General features: G+C 46.0%; 1 protein-coding gene across 1 annotated transcript; it reads right to left on the reverse strand.

The window, feature by feature from the left end:
* Positions 1-478: 478 nt before the first annotated feature.
* Positions 479-20,866, reverse strand: arvcfa (ARVCF delta catenin family member a). Its single transcript, XM_056587776.1, has 14 exons — positions 20,765-20,866; positions 17,131-17,298; positions 15,548-16,158; positions 12,928-13,448; positions 12,086-12,269; positions 11,287-11,404; positions 8,350-8,518; positions 5,320-5,447; positions 4,717-4,867; positions 3,854-4,046; positions 3,560-3,671; positions 3,227-3,314; positions 1,824-1,900; positions 479-1,395 (listed from the first exon to the last, which is right to left on the reverse strand). Exons 1-14 carry the CDS (start codon positions 20,783-20,785, stop codon positions 1,303-1,305), a joined length of 2,634 nt encoding a protein of 877 aa, XP_056443751.1. The 5' UTR covers positions 20,786-20,866; the 3' UTR covers positions 479-1,302.
* Between the last annotated feature and the right edge of the window lie 630 nt (positions 20,867-21,496).

A 21,496-nucleotide genomic window follows, 5' to 3' on the forward strand; every position in this document is an offset into this window, starting at 1 on the left:
CTAACGGTACATGCCAGACAATAAACACATCCTTGAGACTAATGCACTTTTTCAGACGTCTCTCTCTAAGTGATAGTGCATTTAGAAGGCAGACTTACGTTAGAGACCCATCACATCTCGAATGGAACCTATTCGATAACGACACTGATTGATTCATTACAATTTAATAATTGATTTTTTTAGTGTTTACAGTGGCTTTTTCCGGTTGCAAGTGCCATTAAAGTGGAAATAACTTATTTGTGATCTAAAGACGGCCATATAATAAGGCAGCTATTCTGAAAGCTGGCTTATATGGGCGTATGATAGCCTATTGTTATCATACGCTGATAGCGTCTGATAACAGTTCTGATAGCCTATTGATAATATTTTTTTATTGTTCTAAACCTAACTGTTGAGCTCCTAACTCTAAGCAACTAGCTGATAGCCTACTACCAGAAAAAAAGAAATATAATTATTAATGAGAAATCATGGACTTTATTATCATTTTCCATTCAGCATAGTATTGCAAAAGGACGACTGCAAAGCAAAAGTTAGTTCTGCCACTATTAAATGTAGGACGGCCAATTAATGTTAGCTAATACACAGCTTCTTTGTTAACTGGATAACAACATCCACAACTATTGATAAATATGAGTATAACAATAAATATTACAATAGAAAAACCTTCATTTAGAATATTAACAATCTTTTATTACACATGTACAATCCCATTGTCTTGTCATTAAAGAGGTGTTTTAACAAATATACTAGGTTATGAATAATTATCAGAATAACAAGTAATTTGGAGTCACCAGTGTCTATCACTAAATGCTTATTATTTTATGACTGAAAAATATTGAAAATATTTGAATTTATATTTTATAGTTCCTCAATAATTTCATTTGAGGAATTTATAACTTTAATAAATTGCCCATAGTTTAACTGCTACTATATTAACTATAGAGTCCTCTCTTCATTATTTGTAATAAAATGTACATAGTATATATTAGTTCAGGTGGGATTCAATTTTGAGCCTTAAACCTGCACTATGTAAATTTTTAAAAGTGGATCAGATAAAACAATTTTTAGGGAAAAATTCTCTGGATGGATTGACTCGTTAATAACTGTGTTTTATTCTACAGAAACTTTCTAGTTCAGATATTTTCTTAATAGCTGCTGTAGAAAAGTTACATAGTGCAGGTTTAATGTTCCCTGCACACCTCATTTCAGATTACGAGTCTTTCAGTATTTCCATCTGGAAATGTTTGATCAAAATCCATATAATACCAGTAAAAAAAAGTCTGCTTGTTTCTGCTGTCAACTTCAGACCCAGGAGTCAAGTGGTGGAGGTTTGCTGTCCACCAGTCCGACCGCAGGCCGCCCCGTGCGTATGAAATGTTTTCTCTCACCAATAGCCTATAAGAAGAAAAGAAAGTCACATATAATTTATACAGCCAATATAAGAACACATATCCATATATAACTTGATTAGCCTATATACGAAAATATGGATCCATTAACTTAATCCCTGTATGCAAACATATAAAGTTATATATAAAATATATTGACTATATAACAACTTATATGGACTAAATTACTTATATTGCCATATAAGAACATATATTGCCATATGCAACACATACTATATAGCCATATATAAAGCATATAGCCTATATACAAACACATACCACCACAGTATTGATATTTCACATGTTTGTTTTCAGCCGCTCCATCACTTTTAATAAGAGAGACATAGACCTAGTTCTGCCTTGGAATTGACCCGTGTTCACAAACTGCATAGCAAGTGGGTTACTTCTGCTATTTTTAGGGGGGAAAGCAAATACCTGTTGAGGCTCTCTCTCCATGATGGCTGCCTTTGCATCTCCCGTCCTGTCGCTTTGCTCTAATGTGGTGTACCCATCTGGGAGGAATAATAATGAAATATAAAATTAAGTTGATATAAAAGAATAACATAGTATAGTTATTATGTATCCTTAATCTCAGATACAGCCGTTCTACTATGTTTGAGCAGAACCTCTGGGGGAAGACGGCACAGACCCTGTGACGGAAACCAGACACGCAGGCAAGTTTCCTGATTCATTACGGATATTCAATCGAAGAAAACAAATTCATGTGAGTGGATGACCATTTAAGAAGGGGATTCATTCATCAATAACCGACAGCTTACAGTTCCCTGCTGCCAGCACCATGAGTGTTATAATCAAAGAGGAAGCAAAAATCTGCGTTCCCCGAAATTTGAGCTCGCCTGCTATCAGACTTTAGATATATTACAGTAACCATGATGGCATATTTGTAAGACCATTTTCGGCCAAATACCCATTTGTGCTGTTAAAGCCAAATCAGGATAAATTATAATGAACCAAGGCTGCATATGATCTTTAATAAGGTCAGATTCAGTCGAGACCTTAGAAGAGTTAAATCATTCGCATGGTGTAATTTAAAAAGCTCCCCGAATGCCCAGACTTTTAAACCCCTTAAAAAGATTAGCTCTGAAACTCTGTAAGAGTTACTCTGTTACAAATGCATTTTATGAGGAATTATATATTTGATTGAACAATATATATGGATCACTGATGTTGCTATTAATTTAAGCAAATGGTCATTAGGATACTGCTTAACCATATGAGCCAATGCGTTGCTATGAATCATGCCCACTCGATTTTTCAACAAGGTCGTTTTTTTGGTAACACATTGCCTTTATAAAAGTGTGTTGAGTGGAGACTAAAACATTTAATGTTTCAATATAAAATAAATCTATGATTATATGGCACTACTGTCTGCTCTAAATTTGATGAATACTTCTCCAAATCCGATGCAGCACCATAAAATCACTCATGACGAATGGGTGATGTCACAAATCATCATGGGTTCCCATCACCAACTCTCTCACGAGAAGGAAGAAAATGGCTCCAAGTAGGGGACAGATTGGACTAAGAAGATCTCCCTTGTTAGAATACTTTTCAAATTAACGATGACATATGACTCATCTCAGACAGTGCCCCTCCGGGAGAGCTCATTTGAAGTCGCTGACGGAGAAAACACAGAACGACAACTTCTGGTGGAACGAATTCTGAGTGTACGGCTTCATCTCCAGAAGGTTCAATCACAACCAGACACTTAAATAAGATCAGACACTTGAATAAATAAGACAGCCATAGGCCTATAGTGTGGTACGGAGGTCAGGATGATGAGTCATCCCACAAAGACCCACATGCTATTTACTTACCTGTGTTTTTCTCCATGAGAGGCAGGGTTATCTCATCGTTGCCTTGCTTTCCACCCTTTGACTTTTTGGAGGAACCGGAGCTAACAGGCTTTTTAAATGAAAAAACAGAATGTCAAATAGGAAATCATCAATATGGCTTCATGAAGTATGCAACAGTTATTGGTTTTATGTTCACACTTCCAACTTATTTTGTATTTTGTAAAATACTTTTCTGTAACTAACCCAATATATGATCCAGAAAAAACGACAGCCACCAATGGGCTCAAAAGGGTCAACAGAGTTCTGTTGGAGATTTCATTGATCTCAGGTCGATTAAATAAATCATTATTTTACCTTGAAGAGGCTCTTCTTCCATCCGGCCTTGTACAGGTTGGTCCTCAGGTCCTTGTAAGACCATATTGTCTGGAGAACGTGAGCAGCTGCTTTGATCTCGCGTGACGATTGGCTGACAAACGGAAAACCAACGATAAACAAAAATACCTCAATACGAGCGGAAATGCTTGCAACGAAAAAAAAATAGAACATCAAACAAACCCGCAACTTGTGAATGACGTTGTTTTCCTATTATTCTAACCTTCAACGACCATATGCTCTACATACCATCGGAGAAAAAAAACAGGCACACACCTGGTCTTGTTGATGGCCACCAGCTTGTGAATAGCTTGTCCTTGAATGAGGGCGCGGGCGTTGTCCTGGTTGTCGGTGATGATCTCGTGGATGGTGTTCAGGATGGACACCACCGTGTCTCCCTCAAGGTTCTTGGCCGGGTGCTGCTGCCCACAGGGGAGGTTCCCCACCAGGTCCCTAATGGCATAGTTCCCTGCAGGAGGACACAGGCGGACCATCGGGGGTGTGTGAGTGTGTGTGTGTGTGTGTGTGTGTGTGTGTGTGTGTGTGTGTGTGTGTGTGTGTGTGTGTGTGTGTGTGTGTGTGTGTGTGTGTGTGTGTGTGTGTGTGTGTGTGTGTGTGCGTGTGAATTGAGTGTGTGTGTGTGTGTCTGTGTCTGTGTCTGTGTGTGTGTGTGTGTGTGTCTGTGTCTGTGTCTGTGTGTGTGTGTGTGTGTGTGTGTGTGTGTGTGTGTGTGTGTGTGGTGTGTGGTGTGTGTGTGTGTGTGTGTGTGAATTGAGTGTGTGTGTGTCTGTGTCTGTGTCTGTGTCTGTGTCTGTGTGTGTGTGTCTGTGTCTGTGTCTGTGTCTGTGTCTGTGTGTGTGTGTGTGTGTGTGTGTGTGTGTGTGTGTGTGTGTGTGTGTGTGTGTGTGTGTGTGTGTGCATTTGAGTGTATGACACTGACTGAACTATTTTCCGTGTATGTGTGATTGACCGTGTGCATCTGTTCATGTGCTTGCACGCCTGCAAGTGTGTGTGTGTGTGTGTGTGTGTGTCTATGTGTGTGTGTGTGTGTGTGTGTGTGTGTGTGTGTGTGTGTGTGTGTGTGTGTGTGTGTGTGTGTGTGTGTGTGTGTGTGTGTGTGTGTGTGTGTGTGTGTGTACCTATGATGTCCTTATTCCGTCTATCTATGGCAAGGTTGCGGAGAGCAATAGACACGGCTCGTAGGACTTTGTCGGCGTCTGCACGCAGCAGGTCCACCAGGATAGGGAGGCCTTTCTCCTTCCTCACTGTAGCGCGGATGTAGCTGGACCACTGGGAATACACACACACAGCACTTATATGTAGCGAGCTGCAATCAAATACCTTGTTTCATGTATTATGAACTTTCATGTGTCAGGGTATTTTTGGTCAAGTTCAGTAAAGTTATCCTCAAAGTGCGTTATCCTCAAAATACTTCAGTCGGATACATACACACCCCTCCCCTCTTACAGACTGTATATAATATATCACATTTATGTGTTTGTGTATGTCTATGTTTGTGTGTGTGTTTGTCTGTGTCTGTGTCTGTGTGTGTGTGTGTCTGTCTATCTGTGTGTATGTGCTTGTGCGTGTGTGTCTGTCTATCTGTGTGTGTGTGTGTGTGTGTGTGTGTGTGTGTGTGTGTGTGTGTGTGTGTGTGTGTGTGTGTGTGTGTGTGTGTGTGTGTGTGTGTGTGTGTGTGTGTGTGTGTGTGTGTGTGTGTGTGTGTGGTGATGTCCACTCACAGCCCAGTGTCCCGCTGAGAGGTTCTGCAGGGCTCCGGCGGCGGCCTCCAGGGTGTTGTGGTTCTGACTGCAGGTCAGCAGGGACAGGTAGAGCCTCACCACCTCCGGCTGGTACAGCAACTCCAGACCTGCAGGCCACACAGGGGGAGGGGTGAGACCCAGGTAGAGAGAGAGAGAGAGAGAGAGAGAGAGAGAGAGAGAGAGAGAGAGAGAGAGAGAGGAGAGAGAGAGAGAGAGAGAGAGGAGAAGAGAGAGAGAGAGAGAGAGAGAGAGAGAGAGAGAGAGAGAGAGAGAGAGAGGAGATGAGAGAGGAGAGAGAGAGAGAGAGAGAGAGAGAGAGAGAGAGAGAGACGTACATACATACATACACTCATGCATACATACAAACAAACTATTAAGGCAGTATCATTTCTATTCAGGGTTGTATTATGTATGTGCAGTGGTCTGTTCTCTGTGTACCCTCCAACCAATCTAGCAGGAGCATTGCATCTCATTGTAGTCGGCTGCATCATGGAGGAAACCTTTATAAAGCATGACAGGATTCTGTCCACCAGGCGTGTTTTTCTAAGTATCTGCTTGCTTCGGTGGCTGTTCTGAATCTAAAGTCCGCCTAAAGTACGCACCCCTGCTAAACACTTTCTGGTAGCTGTGTGCTGTGTATATATATACAGGCACATACATAATGGAACATAAACTGTTTAAGACAAGCCAAATATTGAGGTTGATGAATATTGATGAGCACGGTGGAACATTTTCAGCTACAGATTTGCCGTTTTGCATTTAAAACAATGTACCTTAACTTTGGGACTACGGCCTGCATTGAAAAAAAAATGGAGATCAAATTCATTTACATTAATTTGATATGCAACTATTGCGTCTAGTTACCAAATAGTCTTTCTCGGGTGGAGTAAATTGGTACTGGCTGAATCAAAGAGCAATTGCGTGTGGTAAATACTACGGGAGTGTGTTATAGAGTGAAAACACCTGGGTTTCAACTAATGCTAGGCTCCTTATTGAGTTAATTTATACAAGAAAAATAACAAGTCAAGAATAATGCAAGCCTGGAGCTGTTTTTAACCCTTTAAAAGGGGATTTATTTAAAACATAGATACCGCTTGTATATACGCCAAGAAAATCCTGTATAAACCGACATTGCTTACATTTTCATCACATGCTTGAAGCCTTTCAATTATAGAGCAACTTTAATTAAAGTAAGTAGTGTTTAGAGGTTATATAACGATGACCGAGTAGTTAATTTAATTCATTCTCCTTCCAAGACTGTAAAGCGATGTCCTCTGCCTCTCTAAGCTTCTGTTTTGGTTCGACCTATCAGAGTCTTACATGTCCTACTGACCCGGAAGCAATGCAGCTCCACTATAATAGCAATACAACTACACTCTACTAGACTACACTCTACTACAACTACATTTTAATAGCAATGGAACTACACACTAATAGCCATACAACTACAATCTAATAGCAATGCAGCTACACTCTAATAGCAATGCAGCTACACTCTAATAGCAATGCAAACACACTCTAATAGCAATGCAACTACACCCTAATATCATAACAACTACACTTGAATAGCAATGCAAAAATACTCTAATAGAAATGCAACTAAAAGCTAATAGCAATGTGACCACACTCTAATAGCAATGCAACTAAACTCTAATAGCAATGCAACTAACCTCTAATAGACCCTTTTCACAGAGGCATGATTGTAGGACAAACACAGGTATCGCTCATTACACTAAGTACGGGTCTGCTGCTTTAACAGGGCATTGTGGGTACACTAAACTAAAGGCTAGAAGGAGCAGACCCATAATTAGTGTTATGAGCGACACTTGTGTTGGTCCAACGATGTCACCTCAATGAAAATGGTGCACATCGCAGAAGCAAACAGGTTGAAACATACTGGAACGACTTTCACCATTGGGGTACGCAAAGCCCGGGGAAAGGGTCGTTTAAGTGGGTAGTGGGGCTAGAATACTGGGACTCATAACACCGAAAGGTACTGGACTCGATCCCCAATGTCCACTGCCTATAGAGCCTATAAGATGACTAACCCCTACCTGCTCACTAATACATCTACTTTGTGATTGTATGCTGTCGCTGTGAATAAAAGCCCTTTCTAAATGACTGGATGGAATAGAATGGTGCAAGTATATGGCGGTAATTGCACTGGGTCAAAGGGGATATTGATTATAGGTTTTAGGAGTATAGGTTTATAAGACATTATGGGCAGTGGGGACAGTAACATGGAGCATCACTTCAACATTGTTTTGGGCTTGGAATCCAACTCATTGATCACAGCTTTCTCTACAGCAGAGTTCAACAGGAGTTCATCCGTCTCCACAGGGTAGAGAGGGTGGAATAAATAGAAGGGTCCAAACTAAATTAAACATAACTTCAAGATGATATAGCGCCCCGGCACATCAAGCAAAGACATTTCTAATTTGGTAATTAGAATAAGAATCGATTTTTTTTCTCTAATGGCTGGTTTGTTGTTGTGATTTTAACACAATTTGTCTTCAATGAATAATTGCATGATAAACCAGCAGTAGTGAACTCACTGGATTGCAATCGATTTTAATCCATACAATCAATGCATATGTTACAAGCCTGACAGAAGTGCTATGTTAAGCAAACAATTTATTCTTTCATTGCTGTTACAGTTTCCAATTACTTAATTAATACCTCTACATCGTGATACCTGTGGAGGGATTTAATGACTTGAGATTGATTGGCCTCCATGAAAATTGAATTCAGAGAGCGAGGCAGTTCATTTGGATACACTTTAGATTAGCTTTGCACGCGGCGATTTTTTAATCCATACATTTGATTCGGTTAAATGCGTATAAATCCGATTTCAGCCGTAGAAAAATCAAAAAATAAACGTATCGTTTAACAAAAAAAACTCTCCTATCAAGAGAAAGTTGAGTGAGTCCAAAAAAACAAATACAAACAAACAGCAGCTGCAGATAGCCTAGCCTAGCGTCAGTGGCACTATGGTGCGGTGCTACCAACCTTTGGCTCTTTTCCCGCTCAAACTGTCGGCCTCCTGCTTCTTCTTCTGCTGCCCTCCGGGGCGGGACAACAGGTTGAGGTGCGGCTCCTGGAAGCGCTCCGCTCCTGGCACCTCCTTGTGAACGTGATAGGACAGGTTCCGCAGGATGCATACGCAGTTCTCTACGGACTACAGTAGAGGGGAAAGATAGAATAAACAAATAGAAGATGGGGAAATTACTTTAGGCACAGGGCCAATTTTAGGATTGTGCAGGCTTGCAGCTTGATTATTTTTGGAGCACTATTTGTATATGGTGTGTGTGTGTGTGTGTGTGTGTGTGTGTGTGTGTGCGCGTGTGTGTGTGTGTGTGTGTGTGTGTGTGTGTGTGTGTGTGTGTGTGTGTTTTGTGTGTGTAGTGTGTGTGTGTGTGTGTGTGTGTGTGTGTGTGTGTGTGTGTGTGTGTGTGCGCGAGAGAGAGAGCCTGCCTGTGTCTATGAGACAATTACAGACAATTACAAAGAGTACAAAACCTACTGTGCTCAAATAGAAATAGAATATGCTGTAGGCTACCATTAAAGTTAAAAGCATCCCAAATAACAACAAACAACATAATAGCTCAAAAGCGTAATACAAAACATCCCACAAAATAATCCCAACAACACTGTCTTCTACGTGCAACAAATGTAAAATACTTTTACAACGCATTTCAATACTTTTACAACAAATGTAAACTACTTTTACAATCCCACGAAGCAGCTGCAGTCTGCAACTGTAAAGCCATCACAATTCTGTGCTACTACACCCCCGTTACACCATGGCATCAGCCACTCTGTTCTACTTCCATCAGTGTCCACGCCGTTTACAAATCCTCCAAGACAAATTTGTATTAAACAACAAACTCCATAAACGGATCCATAAATCGCCAACGTGCATAATGCATATCATATCGTATGGAGTTAGATTCATGCCAAAACCCCGCACACACGCAAAACGTGTTTTGCTCACGCAAACGATTCACACGCACACAAACGTGTTTTACTCACGCAAAATGATTCACACACACGCTCAGTGTGGTTTGCAAATACAAAACATCATCACAAACTAAAGCCATTTGCTTCAGAAACAAATACAGTATGTTTTACACAAGTACAAAAAAAAATCCTTCAAGTACACAAAACAATTCTACAAGTACGGAACACGAAAGCTGCGCGTGGATCGGAATGCATTTGCCGCACGGATCGGATTGCATTTGCGTGAGGAACAGCAAGGCTGGAAATTAGTGCAAAAGTCACGTGACAATAAATGTCCTGTTATTCACACTACACAACAGCAGGCTGGCGGTGTTGAGTCAGTTTAAGGCCGCCAGACGATCTTTTTTCCTCCTCAAAATCTTTAATTTGATTCCAAAACCAGAGATGGCGACACTTCCATTGCGACTCACCTGTTGGCCGCTCATTTTGTTCAATTTAATTCTCCCAACTAGCTTTTCTCCGTGCTCGTACGATTCCGTGACAAAGGGGCGGCAAGCGCATAGTATGGAGTTGAATCACACACGCTTGGCCGGCATCAAATAAAGATTTTGGGAGAAAGAAGATCGTCCTGGCGTCCTTAAACCTGACTCACACCGCCACCTGCTGTTGTGTAGTGTGAATAACAGGACATTTATTTGTCACGTGACTTTTGGCACTAATTTTCCGCCTTGATGTTCCTCACGCAAATGCAATCCGATCCGTGCGCAAAATGTGCATTCGATCCACGCGCAGCTTTTCGTGTTCCGTCCTTGTAGGAATTGTTTTGTGTACTTGAAAGGATTTTTTTTGTACTTTGTGTAAAACATACTGTATTTGTTTCGAAGCAAAAATGCTTTAGTTTGTGAATGATGTTTGTATTTGCAACCACACTGAGCGTGTGTGTGGAAATCTTTTGCGTGAGTAAAAACACGTTTTGTGTGCGTGTGAAGCGTTATGTGTAGCAAACACGTTTTGCGTGTGTGCGGGGTTTTGGCATGAATCTAACTCCATAATATCGCTACCCAAATGAGTCACATCCACAGCATTTAGGCCTGTTCCGACTGAGGGACTTCTTGTGCCGCGTTTCCACTGCAGGGTGCGGAACGGATCGGATCGCAAAGGTGCGGTAGGGAGGGGGCGGTATAGCCCAGCTCAGTTCCGAGGTCGCGTTTCCACTGCCGACAGTAATCTTGGTGGTAGGCCGGATGTCGATCGCCGCGGCAGCTACGTAAACATAGTAAACAACGTCTTCCTCCCCAAGAATGCAGACGAACGTCTCCACCTCCTTGTTCGGCCAAGCAAGCTTTTTACGCGACATGTTAATTGTAAAGAATAATACCTCGAGGCTACTGTTTGTTTGTTTTTATCCCCGCGTCAACCGAAAGTGACGATTCTGTCGACCAATCAACGGAGGGGGTGTGTAGCTAGAATTTCACATGACCCTTTCAGGCGTCTGGTCTCGTTTTGGGTACCGCAACGGAGGAGTCCCGAGAATGGGGCCGGAACGGGTACGGCAAAGTCCGGGTCACGCCCACTTTTGGCGGTGGAAACGCGACCCGACCCGCACCTTTGCGATCCGATCCGTTCCGCACCCTGCAGTGGAAACGCGCCATTGGAAAGCGGCTCAGTGTTTTGGCTATGCCCACCCATCAGCGTCGACCAGTTAGGAGCGGCTCAGAAAGCTGCTACCCCAAGGCAGGTAGGCTACTACCTGGGCAACTAACTAGGCCGCTAAACTGTGAAGTTGGGCGGACCCTCTCTCCCAAGCCACACCCATAGGGGGAGTGGCTTGTCACAAATAAAAAAACTCCCTCAGTCGGAACGCGCCTTTCGTCTCCCGAACGTTCTACCCAAGCCTAGTCAGGGTCGTCATTAAACCGTCCTCCAGAGTGGAGCATATTAACGGTTTGGGGCCGGGGGTCTGAACAGGATGAACCGGGGGCTGACCTTGTTGTCGGTCTCGCCGTTCACCACGGCCGAGTGCAGCGCGTGGAGCAGCGCGTCCACCAGCCCCTCGCACTCACGCAGCCGCTGCCGCGCCTCCGCCCCGTCAGAACTCACGTTCCTATGGAAACAGCAGTGTCAGCCGTGCGTCGGGATCTTTTCTTTTTTCCGCTTGGCTCACTTTATTTCCACCGCATTGTGGACTCGACCGTGTGTGTGTGTGTGTGTGTGTGTGTGTGTGTGTGTGTGTGTGTGTGTGTGTTTGTTGGGGTTGAATTCCTCTTTTTTTTTATGTTGTTCTAAAAATGTTATGGAGGGGGAAAGGGACTTGGGTCTGGAACATTGTGTTAGGAGGGTGCTATGGAAACCGTTTATAATATGATGAGGGATTATTATAATGATCGTAGGACTATATTATTATAGGTATAATTATTATTAGACAGAGTAGTTATAGTAATAGTAATAGTAGTGGTCAGTTCATATAATTATCATCATCAACAACAACAACAACAACAACAACAACAACAACAACAACAACAACAACATCATCATCATCCTCCTCATCATCATCATCATAATCAACAACGACAACATCATCATCTTCTTTGCCTTCATCATCATCATCCTCATCATCATCCTCTTCATCATCAGCCTCATCACCATCTTCATCATCATCAACTGCATCCTCATCATCGTCATCTTTCCCATCCTCAGCCTCATCATCAGCATCATCATCAATCATCATCATCATCATCATCACCATGTTGTGAAGAGCAGAGCTAGCTCCAGTAGCAGGCAGTACCTCAGGCACCCCGAGGTGTTCCTGAACACGGTGGTCCACTGGGTCTCGGCGGGGGCCGACGTTCCGCCCGGGTCCCGCCTCCAGCCCGACTGCGGGATGATGACCTCATCAGTGAGCGTCTGCAGGCCGTTGTTGATGACGGCCATCTTCAACGGCTCATGTGAAGAGAGGTTCCACAAAGTCCCTGCATTAACCAAAAGGCATGGCAAGGTGTAGAGGGGTTACCACGGTGACTATTATAATCACACTGGTAGACCGCGATCATTGACCGGGCCCGTCCTTCAGCAAACCAACGTTCGGCCCGCATAGCAACGACACCGTCGTCGCTATGCGGACAGAGCTGTGGGTTGTTGAAGGACAATCCCGGTCTGGGCGGTCAAAGCATCATAGCCGTCTCTCCTGGCTGAGCTAAAACATCACAATTTCTTCCTTGCACTGATTCGACGATTTTATCAAGCCGACTGCTATTGTTGCATAAAGAAAGTAATAGATAAATTGTGTTTGATAAAAGTGTTTGACCCCCCCCCCCCCCCCCCCCAACAAAATGTTTTAGCCCAACGTCTTCAGCCTACCTCTACACATCCTCGAGCCAGAGCCCCTAAACCCTACCTGCCTCTGAGCTACACCGGTGGTTGTCAAGCGGTGAATGGAGCAACGTTAAACGTTCCCTAAATGTTAACGGCTATCCCATTTGGCAAACGCGAAATCAATCGCTTATTTTTTTACTGCACAGAAAACCCCGGGCCAGAATCAGCGCCACCCCAGGCAGCCACTCAATACCAAGCCTCCTTGGTCCCCACGCCCTCGCCTCTCCCCCCCCCCCCCCCCTCCTCCTCGGGTACCTGTGACCAGCTCGCGGACCTCCATGTTGCTGGACTTCCTCAGCAGCCGCACCAGCGCCGGGATCCCGTCGCAGATCTTGATGGCCACCTTGTTGTTGTGGTCCCGGCCGTAGGAGATGTTTCGGAGCGCGCCGCACGCCTTCTGGTGCACCTCGGCCCGCGGGTGGTCCAGCAGCTCCACCAGCAGCGGGACCCCCCTCAGCTGCCGGACCTCCTGCTTGATGCGGTCGTTCTCGTAGCACAGGTGCTGCAGGTAGGCGGCGGCGTTGGACTTGACGGGGTCCATGGGGTGGCCCAGCATGGAGATGACCTCGTGGAGGTTGGGGTCCCGCCAGCAGGGGTCCCGCCGGGCGCCGTCCAGGCTGACCATGCTGCTGCGCTTGGCGTGGCTGCCGCTGTGGGGCAGCTGGAGGGTCTGGGCCCGGGACATGGTGGGGTAGAAGGGGGGGGGCTGCGCGGCGGCGGTGGGGGGAGGGGCGGCGTCCTGCACGGCGGGCATGATGCCGTCTTCGTAGCCGCCCCTGGAGGAGGAACGACGAAGCACAAAAACACTTTTGAATCAACCTAAAATATGATAACCAGGAACTACTCCCGGGCTTCGCTGATAACACTGCGTCACATCGTCAGGGCCTCATCAGACCACCGGAATCGTGCTCCACAGGGAAGCTTCACAAAGCGTTTATTTTGTTTCAATGATAACAATCAATGCGGAAAGGGCGATGCCATCACTTATGAGTGAAAGGGGTGAGTTGGAGATTTGAAGCGTGGTGCTTTTTTGTTTTTGGATGGAGGCTGTCGGACACAATGTGTCTGGCGTCCGTGGAGGGCCTTCCGTGAGTTATAACGGCAGCAGAATGTTTCCCAGCCAATTAAAAAGTGGACAGGAAAGTCGTTAGATGCGGCAGTGATGGAACTGAGCGATAAGTGCAAAAGTTGTGCGAATGTTACTTTTTTAAATTCGGACCGTCTTTCACCACAAATGGTGGTTCAATGCTGGGAGCGTGTCCATCCTCTACCCCCTTTAAGTGTCATGGCTACTTTACTGCATCGCCGTCCCATATCACACTCGGGTTGTGTTGTGAACTGTGTGTTTGCGTGTGTGTGTGTGTGTGTGTGTGTGTGTGTGTGTGTGTGTGTGTGTGGGTGTGTGCGTGTGTGTGTGTGTGTGTGTCTGTGTGTGTGTGTCTGTGTGTGTGTGTGTGTCCGTGTGTCTGTGTGTGTGTGTCCGTGTGTGTGTGTGTGTGTGTGTGTCTGTGTGTGTCTGTGTGTGTGTGTGTGTTGAAGCCTGAGGGGGTGGAGATTGACACCAAAAAACAGCCAGACAATTTTCAATTATATCCTAAATAGCGGTAATTAAAACTGTTGAGCAGTATTATGGGATGTTACCCCGGGCTGTGCCTAAGACAGTATTATTTTCTGTTATTTTCGGGGCATTAGGAACAGGCGTGTGGCGGGCAGACGCAGGTAAAAGCTTGTGCTTTATCGACGTTGCAGCAGTGTGCCATTGCTGATTGATTCCATGTGCCTCTGAAGCCCCGGCCCATCTGTTCACTCAGAGACACAGGGCTGACTCAGCTATTAGACACAACAGAGGATACACTTGTCTGTCTGGAGGGGGGGGACATACTTCTGGAGTGATTTGGATGTTTTCGGTGGGCTTTCAGGATATATTCTGCATTCATGAAGCCTAGCTAGATATATACATATATATATATATATATATATATATATATATATATAGTCGTATTAACAATTATACATTGTTTTCATATGCTATTTTCATAGAGGAAACCAATGATGAATGGACCCTGCAACCCAAAGGCTTTAGCCTCAGTCAAAGCTCAAAGTCAATGTTGAAAAGCTCACAGTCCAAAAGCCATTAAGTATCCCTTGTTCCCAAGAATATACAGACACTTTTATGTTCAAGGTGCTGTAGGCAAGATTCGAGAGTTTTCAAAGAGCAGAAAAGAGCAGAAAAGGGCAAGTTTTTGAGGCTTCAACTCTCTTCTCCATTTAAGGTTCTCCGCCATTGAGAAGGGCAATCAGGCAAGACATGCAAGATGGATTCCCGGAACCAATCAGTGAAGAGATGCCCTGATTGGTCAGTAATGAGCCAGGGGCGGTCAAATATCCAAATTGTCTCATACAGATGCTGTCGCAGTCTCCTCGAGACATTCAGATGTTCTCACAGCACATTGCACTGACTAATAGCTGACTGGTGGCTCGTCCATATTTAACTAATTACTGAAGTAGCTGTTAAACCTTACCTACAGCATCTTTAATCAAAGAGCTAATTTTATTCTGCAACATAGCAGTCACTCACTTCTGCCCCTAGTAAGTTAACACTTTACAAGACATTTTACAACACTTCCGGCAAAACCTGCGCGGTAGGCCAATAATTCAACTGGAGGAAAACGACAGTAGCAAGTACTCAAATCAAGTGATGGATATTCCTCCAGTCGCCATGGTTACCACAGTAGCGCCAGTAGCGTGTGTGTGTGTGTGTGTGTGTGTGTGTGTGTGTGTGTGTGTGTGTGTGTGTTGTGTGTGTGTGTGTGTGTGTGTGTGTGTGTGTGTGTGTGTGTGTTTGTGTGTGTGCGCGTGTGCGTGCAAAAATTACCTGGTTCTGGACGGTTCTCTCAGAAGCTCCATGGTGGTGATGGGCCTGAAAGGATAGTTTCCTCCCAGGGTTTGATACCCGGCGGCCGGTGGGTGGTCCGCCTTCACCTCCGTTCTGTTCTCCTCGGCCCGCTTCTCCCCGAGCATCTCGCCCTCAGGCTGGCTCCGCAGGCCCATGTCCCGGGGGAAGGGTAAGGTGAAGTGACCCCCGGCCTGGTAGTTCCTGGAGGGCCAGTAGCCATGGAGGCTTCCCCGCGACAGACTGCCGTAGACGCCCGCCGAAAGATCCCCCCCGAGGCCCTTGAAGTGGTCGTTGGTCGAGGGCAGGTTGAAGACACTGACGCTCTGGGGGTCCGCAGCGGCCAGCTGCTGGATCTCGCCGGGCCATGGGAGCGTGGAGGCGGCAGCCGCGCCGGTTCTGGTGCTGGCGATAGCGGTACCAGGTGGGAGGGCGAACTGGGTATGGGGCATCTGACTGGGGGCGTCGGGGGGAGCATCGGGTCCCAGGGGAGTGAGCGTACCGCTGTCGTCGGGCGTGGCGGGGCTCAAAAGTGGGGCAGATGATTCGGGAGTTTCCGCCGACTCGCCTTCCTGCTCGACGACGTTGGGGTCCTGAACAAATCACACAAGGTTCGCTAACGTATCAGAGCTGGCCGTTGTTTTAAATGAAGCAATCAAGCAGTTGTTGTTCAGTCTTCACGGCAGATATCCTTCCCACCGTGGTGGCAGAAAGAACCAGGGCTCAAAAGAAAAGACTGATCAGAATCATTTTCTTGAATTGTCATTCCATAAAAGTGTAAACCCCTTCTCGACTAGCCGTGATCCATCACTCGCTTTCTAGCACATTCCTGGCTGTGTACGCCAGCATTAAATAATGCATTCTTCTTGCCTGCCGTCGAATAATGAGTTTCCCCCTTTGGAAATGAGTTTATATTGGACTGTGATGAAACAAGATGAGGTCCAGCCACTGTTGAGAGGTGGAGTAAATTGCGGGAAATTTAATAGCCCGGTTGAATGGATTTACATTTTAACTCTTGGTGTGAATTGATTTGTTAAAGCACATAAATTAAAGATAAATAGTGTGCCGCGATAGTAGATTGTTTACATACAGAACCACACGCACGCACGTATACAGATGTAATATGGATAGGCTTGTACCTAAATGATTTGACATCATAGTCTTTTTATGATAATCTAGTTTCTTATTTGATTTATTTTTCACTCCATCTCCTTGACTCACACACACACCAACACACACACACACACACACACACACAAACACACAAAAATGCTGACACTAATCTACACACAGCTGCACATACAGACACACAGACACCTCTACAAAAAGCTACACACACACAGCTACACACACACAAGCAGACATATATCAACACATCCCCCCTCACACCATGCAAAACACAGCAGGAATGCATGCACACACACACACACACTCACACTGAGGAACACGCACGCACACACACATACAAACATACACACATAAAATACACATATTTAGAGCAGTACAACCCTCAACAGTGTTATTTGTTCCATAAAGACTTCATATAATCGATTAAAATGATCCACCTCTGAGTCTGTCTGCTGTGGAGTGTCATTCTCAGCTGAGCTGTCGTTGGTGACCGTAACCATGGAGGTGTTGGAGGTGGGGGTGTCCAGCTCTTCATTGGCTGTCGGGTGGTCGAGGTCCTTAGCCTCGACCAAGGTGAGCTGTGGTGGACCCTCGGAGCTCTGCTCCTACACAAACACACACACAGACACACACACACACACACACACACAGAATACATACGCACACACACAAACACGCACGGCATACATACACACACACAAACACACACATGGCATACACACACACAGACAAGACACACACACACACACAGCATACACACACATTCGCAGACAAGGCACACACGCATTCACACACAAACACATTCACACAAACGCAAACACACACATACACATACACGGCATACACATGCATGTGCACACACACACACAGAAAAGAGAAAAAGAGAGAGAAATTAAGTGGAGCCATGACGGAGTTTGAACTGCCAATCCTTTGCGCGTGAGGGACAAGGTGACGCAGGGAGAGACGATCACGGTTTGTACAGCACCCCCCCCCCCCCCCCCCCCCCCCTACCATTCATCCACGAGGGGAACGAGGAGAGACACGTAAACACAGTGATCCCGCCGCCGCAGCCCGGCACATTATAGAAGCATCAGCATCTGTGAGTCATGCTTTCATCCACTCCGTTATCATTCATCTCGGGGAAAAAAAGACCTCTGACGCCGTACGTCACTCTGACAGAACTCCTGCGTGGACGTTCAGGCACCATGTCATTACTCCCAGGGTTATGTTGTGTCTATTGAGGGTCTATTACTGCTGTTTTGGCACCCTAGGTGCTATTGGTGTTATTGGTGCGTTTGTGTTATCTATTCTTATTTATTGTGTGTCAAATTATTCGGTTGGATTTCTTGATTAGGTGTGATATTTGTAGTATAGTGTGATATTGATTTATTTTGACAGTCCGGCATTTCAAAGGACACCCTAAAACTGTACAGAGGCAGGAGCATTCAGCTTGAAAGAGATATTCTCACAGTGCATTTCACTCACTAATAGCTAAAGAATGGCTCGGCCGCTTCTGACAAAATACACTCAAATGATAGCTGTGAAATCTGAACTGCTGCAACTCCGACCAATGGGGCTGATTTTGTACTTCAACACAGCCATCAATTACCCCTGCTAAAGTAAACCCCCCCTGCTTCTGTTGTTAGCCTACATAATATTTTGCCGGCAACAAATAAAGCAAAAATGATTAATATTGATTTAATTTGAGACCGGACATCTCAAAGTACAACCAAGCCATTAAAGCTGAGGTGGGTACGATTTATACGTTCTGCGTGTGAGAGAACAGGAAAGAGTGGAAGAGAGCCAAATCTTAAACTAGACTACCAAAAAAACACCCACTCCCTCTCTGGTCCCTCCCTTCCTACTTTTCCTGGCATTGAGAAAATCGGCATTTCCCACACATCTGATTGACAGGCAAGATGGATTCCCTGAACCAATCTGGTAAGAGACGCCCTGATTGGTCGGAAAAGAGCCGGGAGCGGTCTTAAATCCAAATTGTCTCATGGTAGGCGCAGTCCATTTGTAGACAGATGTTCTCAAAGTGGATTTCACTGGCTCGTAGCTAATGGATGGCTAGGCCTTTTCTTACAAAGTACACTCAAATAACAGCTTTTGAATCGTTCCTGCAGCACCTTTAATGAAAACATGTCTAGATAAAATAGTAAAATAGCTGAAAAAAAGAGAAACAACACAACTATATCTACCAAAACTTTTGGCAGATATAGTTGTGTTGTTTCTCAAATGGGGTGTGAAATGGGGTGTGAAATGTGATGAGTAAACACTTGTCTATTTGGAAAGTGGGGCCCTCCATTAGGCAATAAAGAGCACCAGAACAGCCTTTAACTATCCCTAGTCAAACACCCAGTGGTAGCCTGAGTCCAAATGTACTACCTCCCCAACTCCACCATTCATTCATGTTAACAACTTCCATTTCTAAATTCCTTTTGATCCACATTTACATTTAAGGCTGCAGGCTTCTTTTTTTTTATCCATAAAGGCCTTCAGTGGGGCTTCTAACAACTCAAAACCTAAGAACGATCCAAGCGTCCTCTATTGTATATTGTATGGGCTCAACTACAGTCATCTCATGATTCGGGTTTTGCAATGTAAAATCTTCTTTTAAAGCTTCGGTGCAGTCTTGACTTTCATATTCCTATCGATTCATTGTTTGGATCAAGAGAGAGGGGTTGGGAGGGGGGGGGCATAGGGGATACAGAGCAAACAATAGGTGTGCAAATACCTGGACACCCATTGTAATCACGTTGATAATCCCTTATCACCGTCATTTCAAGGCGTCTGAGGAAGGCATTGAAAGAACACAAGGAGGAGACAGCTAATCCCCTCTCTGGTAGCACCCCAGGTCCACAGGGCAGCCCAATTTGTTCAATCAGCATAAATTACCCCCTCAAAAAACAGCCACTGCTTGTTTGTAACCAAAACGACGTGTGGGAGGGGGGGGGAATAAATAAAAACACGATGTCAGCCAAGTCGGAGCAGGGAAAGGGATGCGGTTACTACGCTGCCACACACGCCCCATCAATCCATCTCACTTATCCCCGGGCTGGGACGGAGGAGTTCCGACGGGCCAGCCGCTGTCACTCTGAGGGGCATTTCATCTCACAGGCAGACGGACCAGCGACCCCTCCGTCCGGACGCAGCACGCCAGCTCTCCGCACTGCAATGCAAACTTGCCGTGCACACTATAGCGTCTCCTATACCGTGTCCCTTGCCACCCACTAATGCTGATCACTTCCACTCCAAAACGGTCGTTCACGTGACTTGGCTCCGGGCCAGCCTTTAGACGTAGGCGTGTAGGTAGCATGTAAATATCAACAGCCACCGTGCTCGACGCGTCTCCCGTGCGCCGTGCCACACCACACACACAACACAGTGCCTTGTGTGTGCGTTCACACCCCGCACAGAACACGTCCGGAACCACGGCGTGCACTCAGCAGTATTAACATGACATCATTTATTTTCTCTGGAAGCCTGCAATGTATGCACACACTCCGCACGCGCACGCACACACACACACACACACAGACACACAGACATTAATTGATTCACACATTAATTCACACACACACAGACACACACGCCTCAGACACATACCTACTCAAGTGCACACCTGCTAGAGATATTGGCACCATGCCCCCTACCCCCCCCCCCCCCACACACACACACACACTCCTACTACACACACACACACACACACACACACACACACACACACACACACACACACACACACACACACACACACACACACACACACACACACGCACCCCACACCGTATCCCCATCCCCTGCTTACAAGGAGACTGCGCCGAACAGCAGTAAATGTGAAGGGGGGGGGGGGGGGGCAGTGGAGGGGGGGGAGGCAGAAACAGAGCACATTGCTGGGGATGGCTACTGCCTACTGCAGATAAAAAAATACCATGCACGCGGAGGAGAGGAGAGGAGAAGAGAGGAGAGGAGAGAGGGGAGGAGAGGGGAGGACGGGGAGAGCGGGTCCGCATTAAAAAACGACCCCCCCCCCCCCCCCCGCCCCTTGTCCACAAACACACTTACCCCCTTCACTTCAGCAGGCATGGCAAAAGAGAACAACAGACAGCGGGTGTCCCGTGCGTGTCTCCAGGCGGTGGTGGACCGGGTACTGTGTCCTGCCCGGGCAGCGGCTCCCCTCGGCGCGTTCTGCGGTCACTCTCCCTGGAAGCCTCCAGACCGCGAGTTAAGCGCACCACGGCATGCTGCCTGCCCGCACCCTGCTAGCTAGCGCACGTCTAAAACGCTTTTCCCTCTCTTTCCTCACTGCTCGCTCGCTCCTTCTCGCTCTGCCTCTCGCTCTCTCTCTCTCTCTCTCTCTCTCTCTCTCTCTCTCTCTCTCTCTCTCTCTCTCTCTCTCTCTCTCTCTCTCTCTCTCTCTCTCTCCCTTCCTCTCCCTCCCTCACACGCTCGCCCTCTCTCGTTCACTTCCTCTCTCTCTCATCTCTGTCTCTCTTTCCCGATCTCTCTCTTTCTCTTTTTTGGTGTCTCTCTGTTTGGCTCACATGCTCTGTCTTACACACACGCGCGCACACACACACACACACAAGCCAGACACACAGGCATGCTGACACACACGCAAAGACACACACGTTAAAACAGAGTGATTCTGGATGATGCATCTTGCGCTGCGCTCACGAAAGAGATGCTGAATCAACAATTAAAATCAGGCAGCCCCATCACCCATTACCCCCCCCCCCCCCCCCCCCACTCCATCCCTCTGCCCCCCCCCCCCCCCCCCTTTCCTCCTCTCCTCTT

This window comes from Gadus chalcogrammus, chromosome 4 (assembly GCF_026213295.1).
Source record: "Gadus chalcogrammus isolate NIFS_2021 chromosome 4, NIFS_Gcha_1.0, whole genome shotgun sequence".
NCBI classification, from domain to species: domain Eukaryota; kingdom Metazoa; phylum Chordata; class Actinopteri; order Gadiformes; family Gadidae; genus Gadus; species Gadus chalcogrammus.

Coding starts and splice junctions, on each gene's coding strand:
- arvcfa (XM_056587776.1), bottom strand. CDS start 20,785: ATGCCTGCTGAAGTGAAGGGG. Junction 13,449..15,547: donor AGAGAACCGTCCAGAACCAG/GTAATTTTTGCA, acceptor TTCCTCCTCCAG/GGGCGGCTACGAAGACGGCA. Junction 4,047..4,716: donor ACGGAATAAGGACATCATAG/GTACACACACAC, acceptor GTCCTCCTGCAG/GGAACTATGCCATTAGGGAC.